At 52.9% G+C, this 27,423-nt stretch overlaps 1 protein-coding gene across 5 annotated transcripts in view; it reads left to right on the top strand.

The window, feature by feature from the left end:
• ZMIZ1 (zinc finger MIZ-type containing 1) overlaps positions 1-27,423 on the top strand; it is a 227,217-nt gene that overhangs the window by 118,513 nt on the left and 81,281 nt on the right. For all 5 annotated transcript variants that reach the window (XM_037496163.1, XM_037496161.1, XM_037496164.1 and 2 more), the window contains 3 exons: positions 1,466-1,574; positions 7,572-7,685; positions 14,553-14,658. In XM_037496163.1, the coding sequence (XP_037352060.1) occupies positions 1,515-1,574; positions 7,572-7,685; positions 14,553-14,658 (280 nt within the window). In that variant the 5' untranslated portion in view covers positions 1,466-1,514. The remainder of the gene's footprint in view (positions 1-1,465; positions 1,575-7,571; positions 7,686-14,552; positions 14,659-27,423) is intronic.

The following is a 27,423-nucleotide window of genomic DNA, read 5'->3' as shown; positions in this document are numbered from 1 at the left end:
CTTGATGACACGGCTTGTCACAGGAAGGGCTCCTAGAGGTGGGCACAGGAGAGCACTTCACTAGATACTCTTGGGGACTTTTTGATTCTTGAACCACACAGACGAGTTGCTTTTTCAGACACAAAGGGAATGATGAGAAGTGCTTACAAGGAACTGTGTAGAAAAGTCCCTTGCAAGCTCTTTAGAGGAGGAGCAGGGCTTTCTTCCCAATGCTGGGGCCAGGCTGCTCTGGGTTCCCTCAACAAAGGGTTCTCTCCAGAGGCAGATACAGGGATGGGGGCAGACAGTCAGGCGCACATAGTCCAAAGTCCCATCAGCTGTGGGGATGTGGCAGATCTCTGGACACCATCCATAAAATGGAGTACATACTCGTCTTAGAGAGTGGGCATGAGGATATGGGAGGGAATGCAGGGCCCAGAATATGGAAAATGCCAGTAAGCAGGGCTTTTGGTGACGTGACCAGAGGCAAGGGTCGTAGGATGGTGGTCAAGGCCAGGCCCACAGGCCTCAGATCGGCACCGTGTCTAAACCATGTGTCTGCAGCCTGAAATGCCCATTGGGTTGTGGACAAACTTCTACTTTGGTCCCTGAGCAGTAGGTGGACTTGGGCAGACCCTTCTGCCCCCTCTCTCGGTCTCTGTCTCTCTAGCACCATCTCTGACTTTGCTGTCATGGACTCCTTGGGGAGGACTGGAGACTTCAGGGGCTTTCTGCAGCTGGGGACACCATCTCTATGTAGCTTCTCTACCTGGAAGGAATTCACACTCATGTCAATGTTCCAGAGCCCACCCCCTACAGGAAGGGTGAGACTGATGACCGGGATGTTCATGTTCCCTGACCACTTGGCCATAGGCTGGCGGTAACTCTCTTCTGCTCCCTGAGCCTCAGTTTCCCTACCTGGAAAATGCAAATGGTGCTCATTCTGCGATCCTTCTTTCCCAGGAGGGGAAGGGAGAAAATAGAATTGTGAGTGGTTTGTAAAACATGAAAAACTCTGACACATGGGGGCTCTGGGGGATGTGGCACCCATGACCTGCTCGCTGCACTTAGACCCACAGGCAGGGCAAGATTGCGATGTGGGATGATCCCATCCACATGCATACACTTGTACACATGCATGCACACGTGTGTGCACACATGTAGAGTCCAGGTAGGCTTGTGCCTGAACTGAGAATCACCTAACATAAGTACCACCTAACATACACACATACACACACGCATGCGCGCAGAAATGCTCATACCCATGCTTACATGGAAAATACCCAGGAGTACCTCCTGTCCTTCGCCCAAAAGGGGCTCCCTCAGAGCCCCATTTACAGAAGGGTGGCCTTAGACAGAGGCCTCTGCAGCTCACAAAGGATGGAACCACCTGGAAGCCTCTGGGGCCAGGAAGTTGGTCTTGGAGCCAGAGGGTGGCTGTGAGGCTGGTTTAACCCCAGTGACACCCTCTCTCCTTTCTCCACAGGCTGGACAACGTTCATGGCTCTCGGGTAGAACCCAGCTCAACGGCCAGAATGAATTCTATGGACAGGCACATCCAGCAGACCAATGACCGACTGCAGTGCATCAAACAGGTGCGTGTGTGGCCTGGGCTCACTTCCTCCCCGCCTGCAGCTACCAAGGGCAGAGCAGTGGGGGTGCCAGCTGCAGTGCAGCTGGGCATGGGGGTCCCTGGAGGAGGTGATGTGGGTGTGGACCAGCTGCCTGGGGCAGTAACCCACCTCTTGAGAACATTGCTGACAGAGACCAGCTTAGCCCTGGGATCACACACGCCTGGGGTCAAATGCCAGCTCCATCTGTCTCTTTGCCAGCTAATGTAACTTGGAACCAGTGTTATGCTCTCTGGGCTCTGCTATGTGCTCTGGGCTGTCTTGGGGATGCAGTGAAGTGCCCAACACAGGTCTCTCTCTCCCAGCCCCTCCCCATGCCTAAGCTACCTGTCCCTCTGCTCCAGCTCTCTATGAAGAAAGAGAAAGGAAAAGGCCTGGGAAAGGTACAAAAAAAGGAAACTGAGGCACAGAGAAGGGGAGGGAGTCTTCTAAAGTCATGCAGCCCAGACTCACAGATGCCAGGAGGGCCCCTTTGCTGAGGTAGTGAATTTCCCTCCCGCCAGTGATCTCTGCAAGCTCAGGAGGTGAGTCACGTGCCAGTTCCCCATCTCAGTTGTTTGGAGGAGGGGGCCCACTGGCCCCCACTTAAAGAGAATGGGTTGAGCCCAGGCAAAGTGTTGATTAACTTCAGGATGGGGCAGCTATAATGGGAGAGCAGGGGCTTTAGCATCAGACTGACCGGCCTGAATTCCCAGTCCTCTGTGTGCCCACGGTGCCATCTTAGGACTGTCGCTGCATTTCTGTGTCCCCAATGTCAGATAGGGCCAGTAAATCCTACCTCCTAGGATGCTGTGAGACCGTGGGTGACATTTCTAGCTGGCCCTGGCACTAGGCAGGTGGTCACCAGTGGGAGTGGGAGCTGTTGTCCTCAGAGACAGGGAGAGGATAGCTGGCTTGCATGGGCCTGGCAGGAAGCTCAGGTAAGCAGTAAAGGCTGCTGACCTCAGGCCCTGATGGACACGGAGCTCAGCCCCACCCCAACAGGCCTGTCCCCCCTGAGCACCAGGCCAGCGGCACTGAGGCTAGAGCTCAGGAGTGAGGGACGTGTGTCTTCTCATTAGCATCAAGCAGAGCAATCTCGGGAGCCCAAGTGCAGCCTGAGGAGAGGAAATTGAAGAAGACTTGTTACAGATTGAACTCAGCCCGAACAGCTCTCCCAAACGCCAATTACGCCTCTGCTCACGGTCACAGAATAGAAACCAGACGATGAGCTCCCTCCTCCCCTGCCCTTCCCTCCTCCTCCTCAGGGCTCTGCAGGGCTCTCTCCCAGCTCTGCCTTTGACCCAGTTTCTCCCACCCAAAAGGGATCAGCTGTCAGCACCCTCCCTACACTACAGTCGCTCCCCACTGTGTCTCATCCCCTCTATGTGCCGAGCACACAACTCCTCCCAAGGCCTGCCCACAACTTGGCTTTTCTCCCCTACTGATGGCTCTGCATCACCAGGAATCGGGGTGCCATGGAAGCCTTGGACCTCCCAGGGCCCAACATGGGCAGAGAGGCCTATTGGGGAGCAGCCTTCAAAACATGGCACATAGGGTTCAAATTTACCTGTCATCGAACCTGAGTCCTGTCCCACCCCCTACTTGCTACCTGGCCTGGGTTAAGCTGTGCTTCACCTCTCTGGAGCTATAGAAGGAGCATCGTAATGCCCCCCAGGCAGTGAGTGCCAGAGCAGCTGGAGGCCAGGGATCAGCCAGTGTGCCCTCCCCCAGCCTGCCCCGCACATGCACACACATGTGTACACACGCTTGCGGAGAGCTTTGCACGGGGCCAGACAGTGGCGCATTTGTGCGTGTGAGCTGGCCAGATGCCTCCCGGGCCATGCAGAGCTCCCTGCATCCATCATACCCCTCCTCCCCACCTCCAGTCAGACACAGCTCAGCACTGACGTCTGTCTGCTCCACAGCTGCCCCAGAGGGCAGCCACGGCTGGCTGAGACTGTTGATTCTCAGACGTCCTGTATCCTAATCAGAAAAGAAAGGTCTGCGTGCTCTGAGGATGACGGATGTGTTGGCTGTACCTACCTCTGACTGGTGGGGCCTCACAGCCTCAGACTCTCTGTCCTACCTCACCTCTCTGGTATAGCCTTCCCTCTCCCATTCTATCTAATGGATAAAGCCAATAGATCCTGGTTCTATCCATTGCTGTTATTCACCTTCACCCCTCCACCCCCACCCAAGACCTTGCTGTCCATCTTCCCTCTAGGCCTCTGGCTTGGCTTCCCTTCCCCCTTTGAGTGCTGGGGTACAGGGAAAGCCAGTGCTCCCTCTCCAAGGTGTCCCACACTAAGGTCACACGCACCTGCTGTCCCATGCTAATTCCTGCCAGGCAGCCTCCCCAAGGCCCAGGTGCGCTTCTCGACATCTGCACCCCTCATCTCTGAACCCTGGTATTTCCTGGGCACTTAGCTACTCACCCTTCCTATGTTCCTGTGGCGCATCTATCAGGTCTCCCACAGACTAAATTCCTTGGGGCAGAAGATCGGTTGATTGATCGATCGATCAATAGATAGATAGATAGATAGATAGATAGATAGATAGATAGATAGATAGATAGATAGATGGATAGAATGGCATATAGATGGGTAGTTAAGTGGGTGCATGGGTGGGTAGCTCTAGATGATAGATAGATGGATGAATGGATGAGTGGGTACCAGGATAAATTCTGGATAGGTAAGCAGGTGGATGGATGGGTAAATGTGTGCAGTATAAAGTAGTGAATGGATGAATGGTGGGTGGGCAGGTGGGTGGGTGGGTGGATGGATGGATGGATGGATGGATGGACTGATTCATTTTGGGGGTGGATGAGTGGATAAATTGAGTAATTTTTGGTGAATGGATGGGTGAAGGGCTGGACCATTTGGTTCACAGATGGATTTATAAGATAAATTCAGCACCTGGGTAGTGATCCCTGGTCTGGGTATTCGTGTTCTATTCCTGCCCCACCAGACTTGGTAGCCTTTGCATATAGCCCAGGTCTTCTGTGGACATAGGCATACTTTCTGGTATTAGTGTTAGTAACAGCCACAACCAGGCAGACCTTGGCCTCTGAAGCAAATCTGTGATCCTGCCCCCAGATCATCAAAAGCTAACCTTCAGACAGTTAACTGCTCAACAACCACTTTTGGCGGGTGGGGGGGGGCAGCCTAGCATGTTCTCACATTCCAGGGGTGAACAGGGAGCTATTTCTACCCCCAAGGCGTTCAGAAGAGAAATAAGGCACCACACAGAGGCCTGGCATCCCAGGGAGTAGCAGCCTTACCGCACTTACGCTGTAACAGGGGCATTGTTATGTGTGTTGCTTTCACACTGTGCAGCAATCCTGCAATTGTCAAGGATCTGAAGCTCAGAAAGTACCCAGGGCAGCATGACTCAGTGACAGAGATGGGTTTCCAAATCCGCCTGGCACAGTTCACCGTCACTCAGTCTGTCACTCCAGCCATAATCAAACAGGGAACAAAAGCACAGAGGGAGAGGGCGTGGCCAAGGTCGCAGAGCTGCTGGGCTGAGGCCATCACATGAAATGCCTGATCCTTCTGCCAATGAGTTGCACCCACAAGTGGCCACCAAGAGCTCAAGCTGAAGGCCAAGCTGGCTGGGGCGAGGGTAGAGAAGCCAGGGACAGACAGGGAAGATATGGAAGGCTAAAAGCCAGAACAAAATTGGGCCCCCTGAAACTGACCCAGCACCCCAAAAGCAGGTGCCAGACATGAGGGGTTCTGAGGGCAGGCAGATCTGAGAGCAGCCCATGGTGGCTGTGCCCCAATAATTGGGTGTGACATCACGTAAATAAACGGAATAACTTGGTTAGCCGAGCGAGGCTGCTGGGCAGGGAATGAGCCAATTTGCATGGTCTTCCACATGGATTCCGATGTTGCCCATGACCTCTGAAGGGGCACATTTTAAAGAGAGGGTAGGGGAGCAGAGGTGAGTGAGGACACACTGCTGCCCTCTCAAAGGGCACGTTTCTATATGTGGAAGCTCCCCATCTTCTACAAATCAGATGCAAGGAGCTCTGCCTTTGCAGAAAGAGCTCTGCGCAGAGACAGTGCTGAGAGCAGCTGAGAGCAGCTGAGTGCAGCTGCGCTTCCGGGGAGCCTTTGGGAGACCTATTCCCGGCTAAGGGCAGCCCCATGTGGGGGTAGCCCACGCACCAGGTGCCTTGCCAGCAGCCTCTTATGTCATCCTCGCCCTGCCCTGCGACAGAGGTTGGGCGGCTGCAGCCTTTCCTCTTTCCATCCTCACTCCCTCTGCCTTTTTCCCCCACAGAGGGAGGAGATTCCAACTTGCTTCACTTTCTTCCATCCATTTTTAAATCTTACCTTACACAAACCACCATGTAACAGTCATGAAACCCTAAGTAAAAGAAAAAAAAATTCTCATCTCCGAACCTGGAACTGTGACCTGCCACCCCCGTTTTACAGATGGGCCAACTGAGGCTCAGAAAGGGGAGGGAAATGGGGGTGGCTAAGTCAATGACCAGGAGGAGGTGACAACAGAGTGTGACCCCTGGGCCCCTGCCCCAAGTGGGCTCCCATAGCATGTTCCATTCCTCTCCCAATTCCAGGACCTAGCAGCATCCAAGGCCTCTCCCTGCCCTGGCTCCAAGGCTGACGCTCTGCAGGCTAGAGTTGCTGTCTTGGGCAGCCGCCATTCCTGTTCCTCCCGGCACACAGGCCACAAGGGCCTGAGAAGCTCCCACCTCCCCCTTTTCAGCTGGCTGACAATGACCCCAGTAGACACCCTCTAGGGGTCCTGTGGGAGGACCCCCAGGTGATCACACCTAACATGGGGGTCCCAGCTCTGCTCCTCGCCTGCTCTGTGATGCTGAGAGGATCATTCTTCTCCTGGACTCAGGGCCTAACTCAGCATGACCTGGGAGCCATGGACAAGCATTCAAGATCACAGGGGTGGGGCCTCCCTGGGGGCGCAGGCAGTTGAGTGCCACACTGTGAAGCTGTCCTCAGCCCCTGCAGCGTGGGTTCAATCCCGGCCGGCTGGCGAGAATCCCACTTGGCGCAGCAGAGACCTCTCCTGTCGCACCCACTGCTCCCCTCAGGAGTGTATTTCAGTCAATCTGCCTGTTCTGTTGCCTGTTCTGTTCCCTACTCTGTCTCTCGTGAATCCTCTCACCCTCCCTCGCATCTGGCCTGTACCCCAGTTCTTGTATAAATAAATCTTAAAAAAAAAGATCACAGAGGTAACCCTGGAAGCCACCACGGCCATTCACCAGCCTTGTGACCTCTGTCTGCAGCAGAATCTAGTGACCGTGGCCCCAGCATTCAATCTCTGTTGACTCAGACCCTTGACTGGGAGGGGCCTTAGCTCGGGTCAGGACCACTCAACAATGCCAGCAGTCCCCTGATCCAAGCCAGACTGCACTGGGTTTGGGGAACTGGGTTTGTAAAGCTGCATACACCAGACCATAGTGGGGCAATAACAGCACACAGCGTGCTTCAGTCCACCCTCCACCAAACCTACAGGCTGGTCCCCACACCCCACACATACACTATCTGGCTATGGGACAGCTGGCTCTGATGCCAGATCCGCAGAGGGAGCTCATCAAGGAGGGGTTTCCAGGGCCAGCCTGCCCTGGACCAGGGAGAGCAGCTTCAAGTGTGGGAGCCACATACCACCCTGCAGAGTCCAGGAGGGCTCACCTCCCGCTACTGCCAGCATCCAGAAAACACTTTCATATCTACTTCCATTGCCCATGGCCAGGCCTTGGTTTTCCTATCTTTGATGTGGGGCTGCTTCCCATTCTGCCAGGGGATGAGGTGGAGTGGGCATGTAAAGGAAGGAGAATAAGAAGGATTTGAGAAAGCTTGTTACTCTGATCTGCCCCTTTCTGCGAGTCTCCTCCCTAGTGAGACCTGGGTCTCCCCTGCTCCAAACCCCCACCTCCTCCCCATGCTTGCCTTGTTCCCAGTGCCTCACAGACCTCCACTTCCTTTCCCACAGCACTTACAGAACCCTGCCAACTTCCACAATGCTGCCACGGAGCTGCTGGACTGGTGTGGAGACCCGAGAGCCTTCCAGCGGCCCTTCGAGCAGAGCCTGATGGGCTGTTTGACGGTGAGTTTGTACCCGCTCCCACCTGCACTCGTGCCCTGGGGAGACAGCTGGGATTAGTTTGTCTGTCCAGGTGTTGGAGAACCTGCAGATAAAGGGACAGGAGAGATAGGAAGACACTGGTGCCAGAGAGAAGCACCCTTCTGCCTATACCCCCAAACACGCATACTCCGTCAGGGAACCTGAGGGAAGACCTAAACCCCCAGGGATTATGTGAGTGCTCCACATTTGGTGAGAAAAACATAGGGCCAACTTTGAGGGAGTTTTAAGTAAAATGGAGGTAATGTTCCATTACAAACAAAGCAAAAAGACTCGAAGGGTTTTCTGCCGTCCTTTTATCTAATCATTCATTCATTCATTTGGGCAAACATCTACTGAACTCTTTTTATAGTCACCCATCCATCTATCCATTCAGCTAAACATTTATTGAGTTCCTATTCCATCCATCCATCTATCCAAATAAACATTGACTGATCTCTCATTTATCATGTACGATCCCCTCGCTAAGTTCTGGGAAACCAAAGATGAATAAGACTTTGCCAAACCCAATTTCCTCTTTGTGGACAGAGATGACTGAGAAAATCATGTACAAGATGAAGACAGCACAAAGAAGGGAAGTATTCACTGCCTGGGAAGCTGGGTGGGTCATGAAAAGCTAAGAGAGGCCACTTATGCATCTGTAGGAGTTTGCCAATTGACAGAGGATAGCGAGAGCTCTCTTAGCACTTGGAACAACATGTGCGAAGTTCCAGATGTACAAGAGAACCCCGCAAAGTCAAATTAACTCTGTGGTAGGGATCTAAGATATGAGCTTATCAGAGGCCCAGCTCAGGGCTTTCAGCATGATTTCTAAGCTTATAAGTTTGTGGGCCAATAGCCATGTGGAAAGCTCAAAGCTTACACGCATTCCCAGCCATGTGACCTGTGTCCATAAGTGTCAGAGGCCTCAGTGGCCAGCAAGGGCAGCTCCTAGTGGACGCTGAGTCGACTTTGAAGGGATTGTGGGGAAACAGATTGCAGGGGAGCCTGGCCATCCCCCAGCTTGGAGAGAAGAGGCCAAGATGGAGGCCTGGCTAGAAGGGAGCAGTGAGTAAAGTCCAAGGAAACCATATTTCCTGAGAAGTTCCAAACAGGAGGGAAGCTCCATGGCCCTGATCTGGAACAAAAGAAATAGTGGCAATAACGTGGACCACCAATGCACAGTGCATCTTCCGTGACACTGAACTTGGCCTATTGTTTGTGCCGGCTCACTGAGTCATCACTCCCTCTGCATGAGCCTGGTCCTACCATATTTCCCAAATGGAGACTTGCAACTGATTTCACAAGGTCACCCAACCAGTTAGAAGTGGACCTGGGAGAAACCCGGGCCCGTCTGCCTTGGAGAGGATGCTCGTGGCCGCTGGGGATACCGGGCAGAGAGGCAGCCAAGACCCTCCCAGGACTCCTCCATTTGCAAGAAACCAACACCATCTGGCTTCCCTGAGGTCACCAGCCCAAATCAGGTGGCCGCCTGAACCTCCTAGCTCTCCTTATCCGTCAGCCCCTGAGCTCTCCTCTCTTTCCTCTAGCTCCCTTAATCCTCTTTGTAGGGATCCTGGTTCACGCTAAGCCCCGTGGGCAGGAACAGATGTTACCAGCCCCCTCACTCTCACCCAGCCATAATGAAAGAGAGGGTAGGGATCCCACACAGCTCAGGGTCACAACCTCTCAGCACGCCACCATCCCACCCTGAACCTGGCCCTGCTGGATGATGGGCATGAGATGGCCAGTGACTGGCACAGCCCCAGCTCTGTCATTCGCCTATTCATTCAACAAACATAACTCCCATTGTGGGCCAAGCCCTGCGCTGGTCATCAGAGGAAGTGCCGTGAGCACACCAGCCCCCTCTCCAGGAGCTTACCTTCCAGAGGAGGAAAGTGACACTAAATGAGGACAGACACCCTGGAGGCTGTGGAGTCAGGAAGAGACCTCCAGGTAGAAGACAAGAAGGAGTCAGCCATGGAGTTTGAGAGAGAAGGGTGCTCCAGGAAGCAGAACCTACTAGTGCAAAGACCTGAAGGCCTGATTTGTTCATGAAATAGCAAGAAGACTCAGAGAACCAGAGCAAAGGAGAGGGAGAGGGGTATAAATGAAGAGATGGGCAGGGAATGGATCATCACCCCATTTTACAAACAAGTGAGATAGGGGGAGCAACTTGCTACAGTCCCAGGCTGGTCCTGCTGATCCTCTAAGCACCCCAACCCTGCTACCAATCCTCCCCTCCCCCTGGGCATCCTCAGCCCCAGCCCTGCCCCATGGGAGAATGGAATAGGGTGATCAGAGATTCCCAAGGGGCCTAAGCAGGGGGAGGTTGTCATACACACACGCCCCACACACACACATGCATGCACCCCTCCCTGTGCAGGTGGCACTGAGCACTCCAGGTTGCCACAATCCCCCAGGTGACTCTGGCAGCAAATTCCTCTGGATCCCACTTATTCAAACAATATAAATTAAAAACCACTCAGTCTTAGGCATTAAATGGACACCTTTTTTTTCTTCTTTTGCTAATACTGCTTCTAAGCAGCTCAGCACAATTCAAGTGAGAGGCTCTGAGCCCTGGGACAAAGAGCCCACTGGCCGTCCCCCCTCCCCTTCACACCCTCTGACCCCAGGATGCAGTGTGGGGGCAGTTTGGGGCATCAGTCCTGGGCTACCTCTTCCCCTCAGGACCGGGTTCTCCCCAGCAGCTCATTCCACTGACCCCCTCCCTTAGCAGCAGGGCTCAGCTGCCTCTCTGGGGGTCTGTCGAAATAAGTCCTCTCTGAACATGCTCCTTCTTGCTCCCCGGAAGGGGAGCATGCTGGAAAGCTCAGGGGATAGAAGAGACTCAGGTGACTGGGGCACAGGAGAGGAAAGACAGGTGGGAGAGGAGGTGGAAAAGGAAAACAGAAACCAGGGAGCCAACTAGCAACATCCTCCCCATCTCTCCAGTGAGGTGTCCCCTCAAAGCATGCCCCATGGAAGCCAGGGCTGGCAGGTCGCATGCAGCATCCACTGAGTTGTCTACCCGTCTTGTTGCAAGAAGGACATTTTATACCCATTTCACAGTTGAGGAAACTGAGGCCCAAAGAGATGAAGTCACTTGAGTGAGATAAAAGAGCTAGTAAGTGGCAGAACCAGAACCCATTCTCAGGTCCGACTTCAAAGAGCAGCAGCACCTGCTGCCTAGCCTGGTATTGAGTATGACACCAGGTGGGAATGAGGGCCAAGCCCCGAGGGACTTGAGGAGAGCCCCTATACCATGAGTATAGCCCTGGAGACAGAGCCAGGCCCCATGGAACTGTCAGACTCCATTATCCTCACCCCTGGAAATGGGGGACATCCCGACACCTTAACAGAGAGGAACCTGATGCACATTATAGCATGGAACAGGACTGGAGCACAGGCCCAGCATGCCTCCAGCTTCCCTGACTGCCTCAGAGGATGCCAGAATCAGAAAGGACTGTTAGGTTCAGCTGTCCCCTCCCTCTCACTGGGAGCAGACACCCCTTCTCTAGCATCTCCCAGACAGCCTGTCCTGCCTCTTGCCCAGGAGGCTCAAGGAATTTCAGGGCCACACTCGACCTTTATGGCACTAGTGTTAATTGGCCACATGGTCTTGAGCAAACCCCCTCTCTCATCTCTGGGTTTCAGTTTCCCTCTCTGTGACATGAGGGGCTGGACTCACTAATCTGTAGTTCCCCTCCCTGAGACCCATGGTCTGGGCCTTGGAGCCCTGGCAGACTGGGTTGGGCTGAATGGGCCCAGGCAGCCAGCAGAGGGCAGCAGTGCCCTGGCCACCTTCCACAGGCCTGTGTGAGGAGGGGTCTTCCCACCCCACAGGACCTTCCCTGGGTGCCATGACCACTGGGGTAGGAGAGGCCTCTTCAGAACACAGCTGACCACTCAGCTGAGCCCACCCTCCCCATCACTGTCAGTCAGACCCCACCTCACAGGACTGTTCTGGGGAATCTTCAGGCATGGCCAAGGGAAGCTAGGGGTGCACATGAGGCACTGTAGCCCACTGCCACACTGTGATGTGTGACCTTCAGCAAGGCCCTTCCCTCTCTGGGCCTCAGCTTCCTTGTCGTGAAAGGAGACTATTGGAACCAATGACCCTTCTGAACACTGGGGCTCTGGGAATTTAGTGACAAGCCGACACTCCCTGTGCTGCAGGGCAACACTTATACTAGTACCAGGCCCCTCTTGGTCAACTTAGCTAGTTGTTTTCTTTTAGCTTTTAAACCAGAACAACAGGAGTAGCCAGTATTGGCCAAACCAAGGGACCATTACCTTCCTGCCCTCACCTAGGGCCTGACAGCTCTCTAAGGTGGGTGGAAGTTAAGGCCTTAACCCTTGATGGGTAAAATAGAAGTCCTCTCATGGTAAGAGCCCAGACTTTGTGACCTGGCTGCCTGGGATTGCATCCTGGCTCCTTAAGAACAAGCTTTGTAACCTTGAGCTGTTATTCATCCTCAGTTTCCTCATCTGTAAAACAGAGCTAACAATACCACCTCATGGAGCTCTTGAGAGAGTTTGGTACTTCACAGCTTACAAAGCATTTACTTAGCCCTTGTCCTGGGAGCCAGCCTCATTATACTGCTTGTTGCATCGACATCTCCCACACATCACAGCCTCACTGATGCACCTGTCCAAACAAACCTGTCGATGTACTTGCATCCACCCCAAGTTTCTCCTACTAAAGAAAGGAGTCACCATAATCAATATCTGAGCTAACATGATCCTTCTCCCCGCTTCACACAGCGTCTATCTAAAGACTTAAAGTATCCAACAAGCCCTAAAGAATCTTGGAAACCTTAGTTTTTTCACTTGGTTAGTGAGACTAGCAGTGATGATGCCCCCACCCACCCACCCTGTGGTGTCTCAGACTCTGGAACATGGTGTGTGTGTGTTTTGGAGGTGGGGAGTGTCGTAAGAATCACAGCACCGGGCCAAAAAGGGTGAATGGGAAAGAGCCTGGGGAGATCAGGAAACTTCTGTGTCAGGGGCTTCTGTTTGTGACCAGCAAACTGAGCAAACATTCTACCCTGAGAGTCCTTTATCCTCTCCTGAACAGAGTTGGGAGGGGGGGGGTGCGGGAGGAGCAGGTCCCATTTCAAGAGACTCTGGTGGTCCTGGAAGAGGGGATCCCCTGTCTTCTGGGTTCACCATGGACCCGCTCTCTAAATGAGAGGATTTTCCAACCTTCTTAGCCCTAGAGATCTTGTAGCAAACCCCTAAATGTAAAACAGCTAATGGGGAACTCCTCTAATGGTTCCAGGGCTGATCTAAACCCCATGGCAGGTGGAGTCTCCTCCCAGGACCGCCAAGTGCCTCTGGAGCTGGTGGTCTCTTCGGGACTTGACGCTCGCTCGAGTCTTCCCGTTCTCCAAAGAAGGGCCTCCCACATCTGGGAGCACTGCTTTCCCAGTCAGCCATAGCCGCCCCAGCTGCTTCCTGAAACGATTGCATTTTCCAAGGTCCTTCCTTCTTAATAAGGAAACCTAATTTTGCTGTTGTTAATGAGGAAGGCGGGCAGGAGGGAGCAGATCTGGCAGTGTCGGGACACCTGGGAATGAAGGAGAGAAGCCAGATGGGTGTGAGCCTGCAGAGCCATTCTGGGGCCCTAGAGAACCCTGTCCCACCCCATGCCCAGAGGCTGACAACCTTCCCATTCCCTGGCCTCCCCCCACTACTTCTTTCAGGTTCTGCTTCTGAGGTTCACGACTCACAAGTGGGGCGCCAGGCTCCACATACACAGATGTTGACAAGCTCCCACTGGCTGCTATGGGAGCTGCTATGTGCTGAACAGCGCTGGTGCAGGAGGCAGACCCCAGGCTGAGCATGAGAATCCTGCAGTTTCTGAGCGGGGGGCCTAGGGAACAGCTGGGTGCTTGGCAAGAAGCTAAGTACCGAGGACAGTGAGAGCTGGCCACTTAGGGCAGAGTCAGCCGGCCATCAGGCAGCGCCGCGTGGCCACGTGGGAGCAGAGCATCCTCCGTCCATGCTTCTCTTCCATGAAGATTCTGGCTCAGGAGGGGCCAGTGCTGTTGGACAGGGACTGTTTCTAGAGTAGTGAAGGGAGCAATCACCCCACCATGAAAGGTGGGCATAGGAGCCCAGTGACTGTAGGAGGGATGGTTGGCATGAGAGAATTCCTGGGAACCAGAGCCTTGGAAAAGGGTTGGAAAGACAGATGGCTGCTGCAAACTCGGTACCGGTACTGCATCCCCAACCAACTTTTTTTTTTTTTTTTTAAAGATTTATTTATTTATTTATACAAGCACTGGGTACAGTCAGAAGCGCGGGAGGGTGAGAGAGTTCACCAGAGTCAGAGCTGGGAGCAGAGCAGGCAGACTGACGAAATACACTGCTGAGGGGAGCAGTGGGCGGCAGGAAAGGTCTGCACACCATGTGGGACCCTCACCCAGTGGCCAGGGATCAAACCGGCGCTGCAGAGGCTGCAGGCAGCTTCGCAACCCAGCACTCAACCCCTGCGCCACTGGGGAGGCCCCCAACCAACTTTTAGAATGTGGACAGATATGAGCCTTGAAAGCAGTAGGGCCTGGACTTTGGGGTTTCCCCCCATTCCCTACTCCCCACACACCAGACTGGAAACCCCTGAGAGCAGGGACCGGGACCCAACTCTCATGAAAGAGGTACTTCTTAGTGTTTGATGAATACCAGACAAAGCATAGTCTGAGTTCCGGCTCTACCTGATCTTGGGGACCAGCCTTAACCCTTTTGCCTCACCTGGCCCACCTGTAAAATGGATATCCACATTCTGGACTCAGAGACTTGACACAAGCAATAGCTCACCCCTGCCCTTCCTCCCTCTTTCCCTGGCAGGTGGTCAGTCGGGTGGCAGCTCAGCAAGGGTTCGACCTGGACCTCGGCTACAGACTGCTGGCTGTGTGTGCCGCCAACCGAGACAAGTTCACTCCGAAGTCTGCCGGTAGGTGCCCCCTGGGGCTCCATCACCTCATGGGGAGATGGGTGGGGAACTGACTCTAAGCCAGACTGGCTGCCACCCCTATACGCTGGAACCTCGGTTTTTCCAGGCATGTTGTGAGCCCCTGAGCATCCATTGCTCATATGCTGGACTCTGGAGCCTACTGTGAGGCTTGTCCCTGATCTCGAGAACTATTCTTACCTGTGGAGGTACCTCAGGGACACTGAAGGGCTTGTACCCTGGCCCCCACAGTAGGCACTGTGCTGAAGGCAGAAGTGCATCACTTCATTGGATCACCAAAGTATGTCCTTGGCCAGAGCACTGTGATCATCCCCATTTTACAGATGGGGAAATGAGGCTCAGAGAAGCTGAAGAGATTTCCCCAGGTCACACACCTGGAAAATAGCAGCACTGGGATTTAAGCCCAGTCCTGTGCTAGGGCGTCAGCATTCTTAACACTGACTCTCCACTATATCCACCCCACCACCACCAAAAATATATATCTATTTTTTAAAAAGCACAAATTAAAATGAAGAACGAATCAGTTCCTCCAGGGTTCTAAAAGTCTGCTCTGCACAGTATTCTGCATTGCAACTCTGCAGCCCAGGGGGCAGATTCTGTCTGTGAGGGCTATAAGCATGTTAAAGGTATAATTCTACATCTGCCACCACCCTCAGTCTCTTGCTTAGGCAGGGGGTGCAATGTAGGCTTTAACTGAACAGACTGGTGACAACCAGCCCTGTCATTTACTAGGGGCATGGACTCTGAGCCTCAGTTTATCCCCCTGGGGAGGCAGGAGTGACAATGAGACCTACCTTGCAGGTGTCATTGTAAGTTCTCGAAATATGTACAGTGCCAAGCACAGTGTCTACATGTTGTTAACATTCTTTATCGAGTCAGAATAATGCATTGAGAAAGAAAAAAATCAATTATTTCCTCTGTACAACAATAAAACAGACGTTTTCTCTGTATTCGTCAATCAGTTCTTTGGGGTATATACAGTAACAGCCTTAATGAAAGTGTTTAAATGATATCTCACGTTGTGTTTTCATCAATCTGCTAAACCCACAATGTCTCGAGTGCGGGTTTGTTCTCCCTTCTGTGTGTGTTTATTGTCTGTGCGTGCGGGTCGTGGGTCACTGGTTAGAGGCACATGGAGGTCTCATTAGCTAATAGCTACTCGGAGTTGCTTGACGGGCCGGCTGTGTTGGGATACCGCTATTGTAGTGAACCACTTGCCAGAAAATGGTCTTTGAATGTCATGAGTTATGTCTATTCGTGATGGAATCTGCAGTTTTAATAATAACTTAAGTCTCCACTGAGGGCCTGCTCTGTGCCAGCCCCTAGCCAGGACTGGGTTACCATGAGGAGGGAAACAGATATGGCTTCACCTCGGGGAACCTGCAGTCTAAAGCAGGGGCCAACAAACATTGTCTGTAAAGGTCCAGATGGTCAATACTGAGGGCCTTCCAGGCGCTACAAGAGCAACCAGACAGTGTGGTTAGTTCCAGTAAAATGTATTTTCAAAAGCAGATTCATAGGCTGGAGTTTCCTGAGCTCTCTAGAAGGAGAGAAAAGTATTGATCAAACAATCAACAGTGTGGATGTGTGGATGTAATCCAAGCTATGATAAGTGCCTTGAAGGAAAAGTCAGGGGTGCTAGGAGACCACTCAGGGGTAGGGAAAAGACTCCCAGAGACTTGAAGTTTGAGTAAAAGTTGAGTAGATGAAGATTAGGAGGACAAGTTTCTTCCCAGATACAGGGAACCAGCTGTGCAAAGGCCCTGGGATGAGAACATGGCTTCTGGCACAACTGAGAGGGCTGTGGTTCCAGTGCCCAGAGGCAGAAGTCAACAGCAACTAGACCCAGAGCCTGTCTTGAAAATTGAAGTCTTTTTCCTAAGAGTAACAAGAAAGCTCACAACCAAATTCTCATTTTTCAAAGATCACTCCAGCTACAAAAGGACAGATTGCACAGGGGACCAGCAGCTGCAGGGGCCAGTTGACAGATGGCTTGGGGAGGTCAGGGTGAGGATGATGGTGGCTAGACCAGAAAGGCTCCACTTCATATGAAGTGAAGAGAAAGGCTGAATCCAAGGGATATGGAAGAAGCAAACTAAGACAAGGAAACATGGCCAGAGGGGTAGGAGGAAAACAGGAAAGGACTGTCCCTGAAGCCCCCACTGCTCCCTCTTCAGCCACCCCCAACCCTGACGCCGGGGTCGCTTATGCCCTTACTGGTACATGCTGGGTGCACTCTGTTTTACTTCAGTGCCCAGCTCCATGAGACACAGGGTATTACGTACATTTACAGATGAGGAATTGAAGCTCAGAGAGGTCTTGTGATTTACTTGAAGTCACATAGCTCATCAGTGGTAGCACTGGGCCTTGAACTCATGAACTCCTGAGTCCAGGTCTCAGGCTGTGCCTACACCACCACAGCTCAACCTGGGACTGATTGGGGACCCAGATTTAGGAGCCCTCAGCTCTCATGGGCCAGGAGCTAGGAAGCCACTATGTTTGGGAGGGACCTTTACTTGACTGAAGTCTATCACGGCCCTGCTTACCTCTGAATGGATTTCCTTCCTTGCTTCTTGTCCTGAAACAGGGGTTTGTCTGTACTCCACCTGTATCCCCAGCTGTGTGCAGCTTTTTACAGGCTACAGAAACCTTTCTTGTGCATTGTGTCTACTAAGTCACATGATATGCCCTGGGGCCCTGAGGCCAGTTTTTAGTGTCCCCACTCTGCAGCTGAGAACACTGAGGCCCAGCAATGCCTGAGGCTTAGCTATCACTTGAGTTCCCTCATTAGGAGTTAAATTCTCCTCAGCTCTGACAGCCGTGACTAGGCACCCCCCCCCCGCTACACACACACACACACACACACACACACACACACACACACACGGGTGTGGGCCTCACAGCTTTCAGGATCCCAGTCTTTCCCCTGCCCAACCCATCTTCCCAGAAGGCAGGGCACCAGTCTGAGGGAGGAGGCTTCCAGGCTCATTTCACTGGCAGGGTGAAGGGCCCGCCCACGCAGTCTGGGCCATAAGAGAGGCAGAGGCTGGGGGAGCAAAGCAGAGAACCCGAGTTCCAGAGACCACTCCAGCACTGGCCCACTCTTGATCATGTTGCCCACCCCCCAGATCTGTGGCCTCACCTGTAAAGAATGGGTTATGCATCTACCTCAGACTGCCTGCTAGGATTAAATGAGATCCCCTAATGATGGAAATGAGGGGCCCAGCTAACACAGTGGGTGCTGAGCAAATGTTATTTTGCATCCTGCCTTCTTGGCTTATCTGTCTCTTCCCCAACCTGGCTCCCCACCTATCTAAAGACCTTTCTGCTGCCCCAGCAAGACCCCTCTCTCCCCAGGCTCTGCAAGGGGCCATGTGACCTGCTGTAACTCACCTCTGGCTGCAGCCGTGAGGGTCCCTGCAGCCTCAGGTATGCATGTGTTGCAGTCACGCCAGGCATACCCCTCAGCTGACTGAGGTCTCCCCGGCCAGTGTCTGCAGCGCAGAGCCTGCTTCGTCCTCGGAGCTCCTGCACCAGCCTGCTGAGCCTCTCCACCCTCCTGTCTCTCAGTCTCTGTCTCAACTCCCACTCTGTCTGACTGGCTTGTGCCATTTTCTCCCTTCCAGTCTGCCCCTCACCATTCTCTCTGAGGAATCTCTGACGTCTGTATGTCTGTCTCTGTCTAGCCTTCTCTTCTGTCTTCCCTCAGACTTCCTCCCTGTGTGGTGTATGTTCTCTGTGTGTTGGTGAGCATGTCTGTGTGTGTTGGAAGCTGTACACATGCCTCTGTGTGTGTGTGTGTGTGTGTGTGTGTGTGGCAAAGGGCATGTCTGTGGGAGGTGGGGAGCATATATGTTCATATGTGTAGGGGGAGCGTGTCTGTGCATGTTGGATGTGGTATGCATGTCTGCAAGTGCCTCTGTGGGGGTGCATGTCTCTGTGTGGCTGGTACTTGTGCCCTTGAGTGTCTCTCCCTTCTCTCCCCTTCTGCTTCCCCCACCTCTTCTCCTGCTCCATCTCCCTGTCTGTCTCTCTTGTCAGGAGGCCAAGCTGAGGCCAGATGAGGGCCGATGGGATGAGATCATACAGCAAGGAGCGGTGCTTTGTCAGGGGAGATGGTGGGGAGCTGGGCTGGGCTGTGCATGCCGGCATTGGTGGACTCTGGAGCAGGAGCTCAGGCCTGGGGGCAGTGCTGTGCGGGTGTGTGTATGTGTGTGTGTGAGAGAGAGAGAGAAAGAGAGAGAGAGTGAGTGAGAGAGAGAGACAGACAGAGATGGAGCGTGAGCGCAGAGCAGACACTGCAGCAAACCGCCAAGTCAGGCGTCTCCACGTGGGCCCCTCAGATACCCAGCCCCCAGCTCTTTGTTCTGGTGCAGCCTTTAGCCTGTGTGCTCGCACACGGGAGCATGTGCACACGCGCACACTCACCAGGAGCCTCCTGGTTGGAAAGGTCCTTGGGGGCCCGTTTTTCCCTTCTCTGCCTCAGAACAGAAGGTCACCTGCCTGTGCATCCCCTGGCCCCCCGAGACCACAGCATGCCCACCCCACCCACCACTGCGTGCCAGCCCTCAGTGACTTGGCAGGCAACGCTGAAATGTCAGCCTCCCCGGCACCGCGCGGGCCCACGCCTGCTGGCTACGTGGGCGCCAAGCACCAGGCAGTTGCTGTGTCCGAGTCCCCCAAGAGCCCAAGGCATCCCTCAGCCACTATCCCCTCTATCCCTGTGTCCTCTCAGCTGACCCCTGTGAATAGCCCGGCAGTGTGTTAAAATAATAGAGTAGGTACATCAGAACCCAAGGGAGGGTGAGCCAAGGGCCCAGGGAAGGGGGAACCTGGTCCATATCACAGCAAGACAGCAACAGAGATCAGATGAGATTGGGGTGTCCACTGCAAGTCCTCACCTCCAGCCTGTCTCCCTAGGCTCTCGTCCTGAGAGGTGAGGGACACCAGGCTATTAGCATAGCATAGTGAGTGGAAACTATAGAGAGGTATGTGTATGTGTGTGTGTTTGTGCATGTGTGTGCTTGTGTGCTTGCATGCTTGCGTGTGTGTGTGTGTGTGTGTGTGTGTGTGTGTGAGTGGTATCAGGACATCCTAGGGACATCCTGGGGAGAAGGCGGCAATGAACTCAGATATTTGGAGAAGAGAACCAATGAACTCAGAGAGGTTAGAGCTAGAAGAGGCAGACACCCAGGGAGAGGAAGTCCGCTGCCCTTAGGGATCAGCAGAGGGCACTTGCCAATCATTCAGCTTTGGGCCAGATGTGGTTCATAGATACCTGAGGTCCCACTGCTTGAAGGCTTAAAAGATGCACCTTAGCTGCTAACATTTGATTTTTGGGAGATTGCACTGTCAAGTCAAACGCCCGGCTCCTTGGGATGGGAATCTTGGACCTACAACCCACAGCTGATTGGGTGGTGGCTGACCCCTCAAACAGGTGCTGTGCTACCCATCCCCCACTGTCTCACACCCCAAACATCTCCTGCAGCTGGAAACCCACCAATCCCCCTGCTATGGACACGTGTGCTTCTGACCTCTGTTCTAAGCACCCTCACACCCCACATGGCAGCCTGCGTCCCAGGCCCAGGAGTGGATCCCTTGCTGTGTCAACCCAACATCTACTCGGTGTGGCTTCTCTGAGGTGCTGATAACCTCCAGACAACAGCAGTCAACGGGAAGGGGTCGGAGATATGTTCTTCCCCCAACCCCAAACAGTGCAGGAGATAAAGAATCAGGAACGTGATGGGGTCCCTGCCTCTCCTCCCCAGGTCTGTAGCCCGAGGCCCACGGAAGGACTGGGGAAGAGGATCCGGGGCTTCTGTAGCAACTTGCGCTGCAGCCCAGAGCTCAGAGAGAGACCTGCCCCCCAGACCTGGGGTGAGGGTTGGGAAGGGACACAGACACCAGAGACCAGCTGGGTCATGTGCGCTGCTTCTACCCAGGACTCCTTAAGCAAGAGAGGAGGGTCATAAACTGTCCCCCTGTCTTTGAAAAAGATCCTTCTAGGTCCCACCTGGCTGAATGAGGCACTCTCAGACCCCGCACGGTGGTGGGGACATTCCTGGCCTATCTCCTCCTTCACGCCTCCCCCCCGTGTCCTCACTCCACCCGCCTCTGTCTCTGCCCATCCCGGAGCACACAGCCACCTTCTAGTCACCATCACCGGAGACAGGACAAATGGCTTCATTCAGGGACACCCTGCCAGAGCTGTCTCTCCAAGACAAAGCTGTGCGCAGCTCTGCGTGAAAAACGGCTCACAGCCGCCCGGCAAGCAGGCAGGATTGGTGGGTGCAAATTGCAGGGGATTTGTTAACGCTCACCAGCTCCCTAGAGACAGTGGGCAGAAGGGCCCTCGCCCTTGAAATGCCAGGCCGCCCTGCTGGGTGCCTTGTCAAGGCCAGAACGGACTTCCTCCTGGACACCAGCCCCCACCCCCACATCTGAGCTCAGCAGAGCTGGGATGTGGGGAGGGACTTGGCTTCCTTCCTCCTGCTCAGCAGCCTCTCTGCTCCAGGTCAGGTCCTACTTGGGAAAGGGCTCTGGATTTCATCACCAGGCCCCTGGGAACAACTCGAGGTCAGCTCTGTTTGCTGGACAAAACCTGTTCATGTGCTCACCTCCCACCCATTCATGCTGGGGGAGAGACCACTGGGACACCTACCAGCAAGCCCACTTTATAGAGGAGAAAACTGAGACTCCCCCAAGGAAGTGACAGACACAGGTGGCCTGGCCTCCAGTGCTGGAGGCGGGACTTGGCCTCCAGATGGTCAGATCTGGAGTACAGAAAGCCACCCACCTCTGAGTGACCCTGAGTGAGCCGGTGGGTGTGATGTCCTAGGCCAGTAGCCCCTGGCTCCCCTCCCTCCCCCCCACCTCTCCCTGAGGGCCAAGGTCTGGGATCCAGTGGCCTCAGTCAGCTCTTGGAGAAAAAGAACAGTGGGGAGGAGCCCATGTGACAGAGGGTTTGCGGACAAAGCGTTCCCAGGCTAAGGAATTGGGGGGAGGGTGACTGTGATGGTCCCTGGGGTGTCCAGAGTGATCACTAAGGAGGGGGGCAGTGCCACGAAAGAATGAGGGAAAGTCTATCTGTAAACAGCTTCAAGGGCCTGGAAAAGGGAGCTGAGTATTCCTAAGCCACGTTATGGCCACTACAAATGAGCCCCACCACCCCAAATTATTACTTTATGGAAATGCTTGTGACATAATAATAATTTTTTTAGAAAATGGACAAAATGGTGTGTTCAGTATGACCTCAACCAGGTGCAAAAAACAAAATATACATTTCTTTAGGCACAGAAAACAGAAGGGACTATACCAAAATGTCAACTTATAAATAATGGATTTATCTGGATGGAGGAGGGAGGTGACTCTTTATGTCCCACATTTTCTGCCTGGAGCAGGCATTCTGTTTTTAAGCAGAAGCAGCTATGGGTGTTGTGAGTTCCCTTGGAGTTTGGCTGGGGTGAGACTAGAGCGCCCTTGTCTCCAGGCTGGCTCAGCAGCTTCCCGACCAAGTCTTCTCTGGTTCCTGGAGCCCCTGGGGGGCAGGCCTCTGCTTGTTGGAAGGCTACTCTTTCTGTCTCCTCTCCTCTGTGGGATTAGCTCATCACGGCCCCCCCTCCCCCCAGCCAGGATTTGCAAGGACAGGACTGCCTAAGGCTCAACTGGGGGATATCTGCTTTTCAGATCTGTCCAAAAGAAGAGGGGGCAGGAAGAAGAAGGCATGGGGGGAGTGGGGCACAGGGCCCTGACAGGCTGCAGAACCCTTCAAGAGGGGGCCTTTTCTCTTACCTGGACCCTTGCAATCTCTGTCCTGACACCCAAACTGGACTCCATGCACCTGAGGTCTGCAAGGGATGGGGTGGGGTTCATGAACTACGTGGTGGGTGTAGGTGAGGCTGCAGGAGGCACCTCAATCTGAGTTTGGGTTTCCCCAGATGCATTCCCTGCAACAAAAATTCCAGTGCAAGTGATTTTACTTAAGAGGACCATCGAAAACACAGGTAGAGAATTGGGGAAATGAGATAGGCAAGGGAAGAGGCTGATGACAAGTGTGCATTTAAGCACGTTACCCACTGTGGGCACCTGCCGAGAGCTCTGGGGAACAGAAATTGCCCCTCCTTCGACAACTTAAAAAACAAGGATGGGGAGGTGTTTATTCAGCATCTGGCATCCATGATTGGCTGCAGGCTACTTGGGTGGAGTACCCTCAAGCAGTCACCTTGGTGAAGACACCCCATAGAGTCGTGTACATGGTGAGTGCAGGGCGTGTGATAAGCTTCCAGGGTGCCAGCCATGAGGCTATTGCCCATTTCTAGTCATTGGCATCCTTTTCTCATCATTCCTGCCATTTTTCAGCCCCCTTTTATTATGGATGTATTCTTTACATTGTTATTTATTTTTACTTCAATGGGATTGCTAAGAGGAAACTTTGTGTCTTATACCCCTACTATACCTGGTTGACCAGGCTCCCTTGCCACATTTAGAAACTATCAAAATAAAGACAGTAGAAACCATGTTCTGTGTCTGAGTGTAGCTACTGGTGCCTGCTCAGGGCTGAGGCTGGGCCAGCTCTCTGTCAGTTATACAAGGAGGTAAGGATTTAGGAAGGGGAGATTCCCCTTCTTGAAATAGCAACAGCCCAAACGTGGGGAGAAGCTGATTAGCAGTGGTTGTCTTTCTGGGTCCACTTAAACCATCGTGGGGCTACCCCCTGAGTCCACAATTGAGGGTGCTCCAGTCAAGATGGGGCCTGGGCACCACCCTCCACCCCTACCTCCCCTGCGTAGCCTGTGCCCCGTCCAGCATTAGTGTATCCCACAGTCCAGTGATCTCTGCTGTTTCTCTACCTTCATGGCTACAGAATGATGAGCTTGTGGGCATGAGCATGCCTCTCAAAAAATATTAAATGGGACTTTTAAGGGCAAGGAATGGTTATGTCTTGTGCCAAGCCCACTCAGCACTAAGCACGGGGCCACAAATGTATGTAAATACAACACACTCCGTCCCTACCTGCACTAGAGGTTTGAAATAAATGATGCTCCCCTTCTGTGGGTGCAAAATGACAGTAATCCTACACCCAGACAGCCCGATGAGATCCCCAAGGCAGGCTTACTCCCATTTAGGGAAGAGGACACCGAGGCTCTGAGGACAAGGGCAGAACTAGAACCTGAGCTGTGCCTGGGCCACCCCTGCTTCTCTGTGGGTGTCCCTCCAGCAGCTGGCAAGTCTCTCAGAGATACAGGGCCACAGGGTTATCACCCTACAGGCTCACCCTACAGGCACCAAAGTTGTCACCCTGCAGCCATAGTGCCGCCCAGCCCAAAGGTGCATCCAGAACAAGCGACCTACCCAAACAATTCCCACCGCCCCAGAATGCCCTAAGGATGCCTTGGCTGCCCGAGACATTAATAAAGCCATCGGCAGCAATTAATTCTGCAGAGGAAAGAGCCAGGTAAGAGGATTAAAGAAGCCAGAGCTTTGGTTTTAAGATGAGCTTAGCATTCTCACCCCCAGAGGAGGGATTTCAAGGGATTCCAGGGTGTGAGAGTGAAATGGAGCAGGGCCTTGGCAGAAAGTGGGCGAGTTGGTTATGGAACTTTTTAAGCAAGCATTGCAAGCCACAGCCTTGTAAATACCTTCTGGGTTAGACAGACAGGAATTAACGATGGTGCAGGTATCATCAGCCTATTTAGATTTACAGGGCCAGGCCAGGCCAGGGCGTCTGGATTAGGAAGAAATCAAATATATAGCTCCTTTCAGTCACAATGGCAGCCAACATTTGGTCAATGCTTTTTCAGTACCAGGCTCTATATGGCACACCCATGAACTCACTCACCCACATGATGTCCCCAGACCCGCGTCCTCCCCATTTTATAGATGTGGAAATGGGGGGAGGTTAAGAAGACCAAATAATTTGACCAATATCACTTGGCTAAAAAGAGGCAGACTTGTGATTTAAACAAGAATATCTGACCCTGGAGCCATAAGCTGCTCCCTGTTGTCTGTTGAGCAGGTGAAAATGAAGCCTGGGAAAGACGTGTTAGAGACTCAAAGAGTATGTCAAGAGTAACTGAATTGCTTGCAGGTGGAGGTACTGCATATTTGACAGTGTTGACAATGATTTCCCCTTGTTGGTAAGTTAACTACCCTCCCATCTTTGCGTCCCATGATGGTGGGTAGCAGGATGCCCAATACCCAGTAAGCCTTCAATGCATGTCAGCGCGCTTACTGGCAAATGTCCTGGCCAACCCAATTTCAACTATTTTTTCCAGAAACTGTTCAAAAAATAGTAGTTAAAAGCATAGCCAGTGGAGCAGCCTGGCTGGATATGAAACCCACCTCACCCTCCACTCACCAGCTGTGTGACCTCGGAAAAGTCACTTCACCTGTCTTTGCCGTGGTTACCGCTGCTTATTTTTTATTTTTTTAATTATGGAAATAACAGTGTCTGGTTTCCTAGGTTGATAAAAACAGGTAACCATAATACTAGTATCGTAGGCATTAAGTGGCTTAATTTGTGTACAGTGCTCAGAACAAGGTCTAGTGTATACAACGCAGTGTATGGCTTGACAATTTTATTCCTCACATTGGTTTTCAGGCTCTCTTAGGATTCCTCTCAAACCTGGAGGTAGGCTGTGCCTGACCTTGTGTCACAGACCTTGTGGAAATATGGCAGCTGTATGCATAGATAGAGCCAAGGTGAATGCCAACCACATCCCACTGAGTGGGTAGGAGATGAGTAGGATCCCATTAGCACAGATAGAGGAATGGCTGCTTCCTGGGGGCCAGAGCCAGAAGCCATAAGACTGCAAAGGTTCGCATCTCCCTCCCCCGCTCCCAACCCCCAAGAAGGGGAAGCTGGGAGAGGCAGGAGGTCTGCAGAAGTAGAGAGTAGAGAGCTAGCTAAGAGAGGTCAGACAGAGCCAACAGCACCCAGTCTGAGTCTTGGGTGCTGGGGGAGTTTGAGGGCCTTTATCTCACCAAGTCTTCCCAGCAATGCTTCCCAAGCTTCTTTCAAGAGAGGAAGCAACATATAAAGTACGCTTTTGTGCATTCCTGCTTCATGCCAGACGCCAGTACTAGCTATTTTATGAACATCAGCACTGACCAACAGCTCAAGGACCAACCCATTGTATTGATTGAAAAAGTGATTGTACCCAGAGATGTAGTCATTTGCTCAGAGTAACTTAGTCCTCGTTTTTTTGTTATTTTTTTAAAGATTTATTTATTTATGCATACAAGAACTAGGGTACAGGCCACAGATGTGAGGGGTTAGAGGATTCACCAGAGACAGGGTGGGGAGCAGAACAGGCAGAATGACCAAAATACACTGCTGAAGGGAGCAGCGGGTGAGACAGGAGAGGTTTGCTGCGCCATGTGGGCAGCTCCCTGGCCGGCCAGGGATTAAACTCATGCTGCAGAGGCTGTGGACAGCTTCACAGTGCTGTGTTTAACCCCTTGTACCACCAGGGAGGTCCTCCTCAGTAACAAGGAGGGGATACATGGTTAGGCAGCCCTAAATGGATGGATGTTTGACTGTTGGGGCTGAAGAGAAGGAAAGAAGCTAGAGCTTGAGAGAGGAGTGTGGACCAAGTACTTGCTCCTTGTTCTCCCTGGCCATGCCTTCTCTCTCCCTCCCTAGGATGGGGCTCCTTGTGAGTGTCCCCTTCACTTGACCTGTCCCCACCTGCCAAACTGGGACAGGGAAGAAGGACCTGGTCCACAGACCTCTGCCCTCTTGCCCTTACGAGCTGGCCAGGTCAACAGGGATTCAGGCTTTGGAAACTCTGGGTCTCACGCTTTCAGTGACCCCCAAGTCAAGTTCAGCTCACCTCGGGATAGGGCTAGTCACAGGCAGGGCATGCAGAGCTGACATCTGGAAACCAGAGTGGGGATCTAAGCTCAGCCTCAGGCTCAGGCTGATCTGGACTCAGCTGGCCTCTATCACTGCCACGCTCTGTGTGACCCGGGTCACGTCTTTCAGCCTCTCGTGATTATGGGGACAAAGCACTTAACACAAGCTGGCATCTCAAAAGTGCTCTGTGTTCTGATTATTAAGCCTGCATTGCAGTGCAGGCTCTGAAACCCACTTGCCGCACGACTTTTCTAAGCTTGGGGTCCAGTGGATCTAGAATCCGGGTCTCCTGACTGGAGCAGCAGCAATTTTGTTTCCATGGCAACCCAGCTGCCTCTCAAGAGACCATCTGGATCGCGTCACCCTGGCAAGGTGCTGCCCAGGCAACCAGGTGTTTGTGTTTTGCAGAGAAAGCTCTGCAAGGTGGTAATTCCCCTCTCTGGGGACAGGGTGGTGGCCGGGCAGGTGGCCCTCGCTCTTCCTGGGCCCAGAGAAAAACAGACCCCAGAGCATGAGTACCCTGGCCAATGACTTTCCTTGAAGAATTATTAACAGCTGCTTCATTATATTCCTAGGAACATTTCCTGGCTTGTTGAGGCTGGCCAGGTGGGAAATACTGCCTGGGGCTGGACTCCTGTAGGGAATTCCAAAGGACCCAGTCTCACCTGTTTGGGATGAAGAGCCACTATTGTCTCTGGCAGGAAACAGGAATTACTGGGGAGAAAAATTAGGAGTCTGCCTTTCAAAATGGCACATAATTATAATGACAGCAAAAACTCTGTGCAAAGGATAAACTAAATTCACCCCTTCAACAAACGTGCATGGGCACCTATTATGTGCAGACTTTATGATTGGCACCTAGGTAGCCCTAGAGACTGTCTGTGCCCTTC

The sequence above is a fragment of the Talpa occidentalis genome, unplaced genomic scaffold, assembly GCF_014898055.3.
Source record: "Talpa occidentalis isolate TD23 unplaced genomic scaffold, MPIMG_talOcc4v2.1 talOcc4.8, whole genome shotgun sequence".
NCBI lineage: Eukaryota > Metazoa > Chordata > Mammalia > Eulipotyphla > Talpidae > Talpa > Talpa occidentalis.
This window is presented reverse-complemented; position numbering and strand designations above follow the sequence as displayed.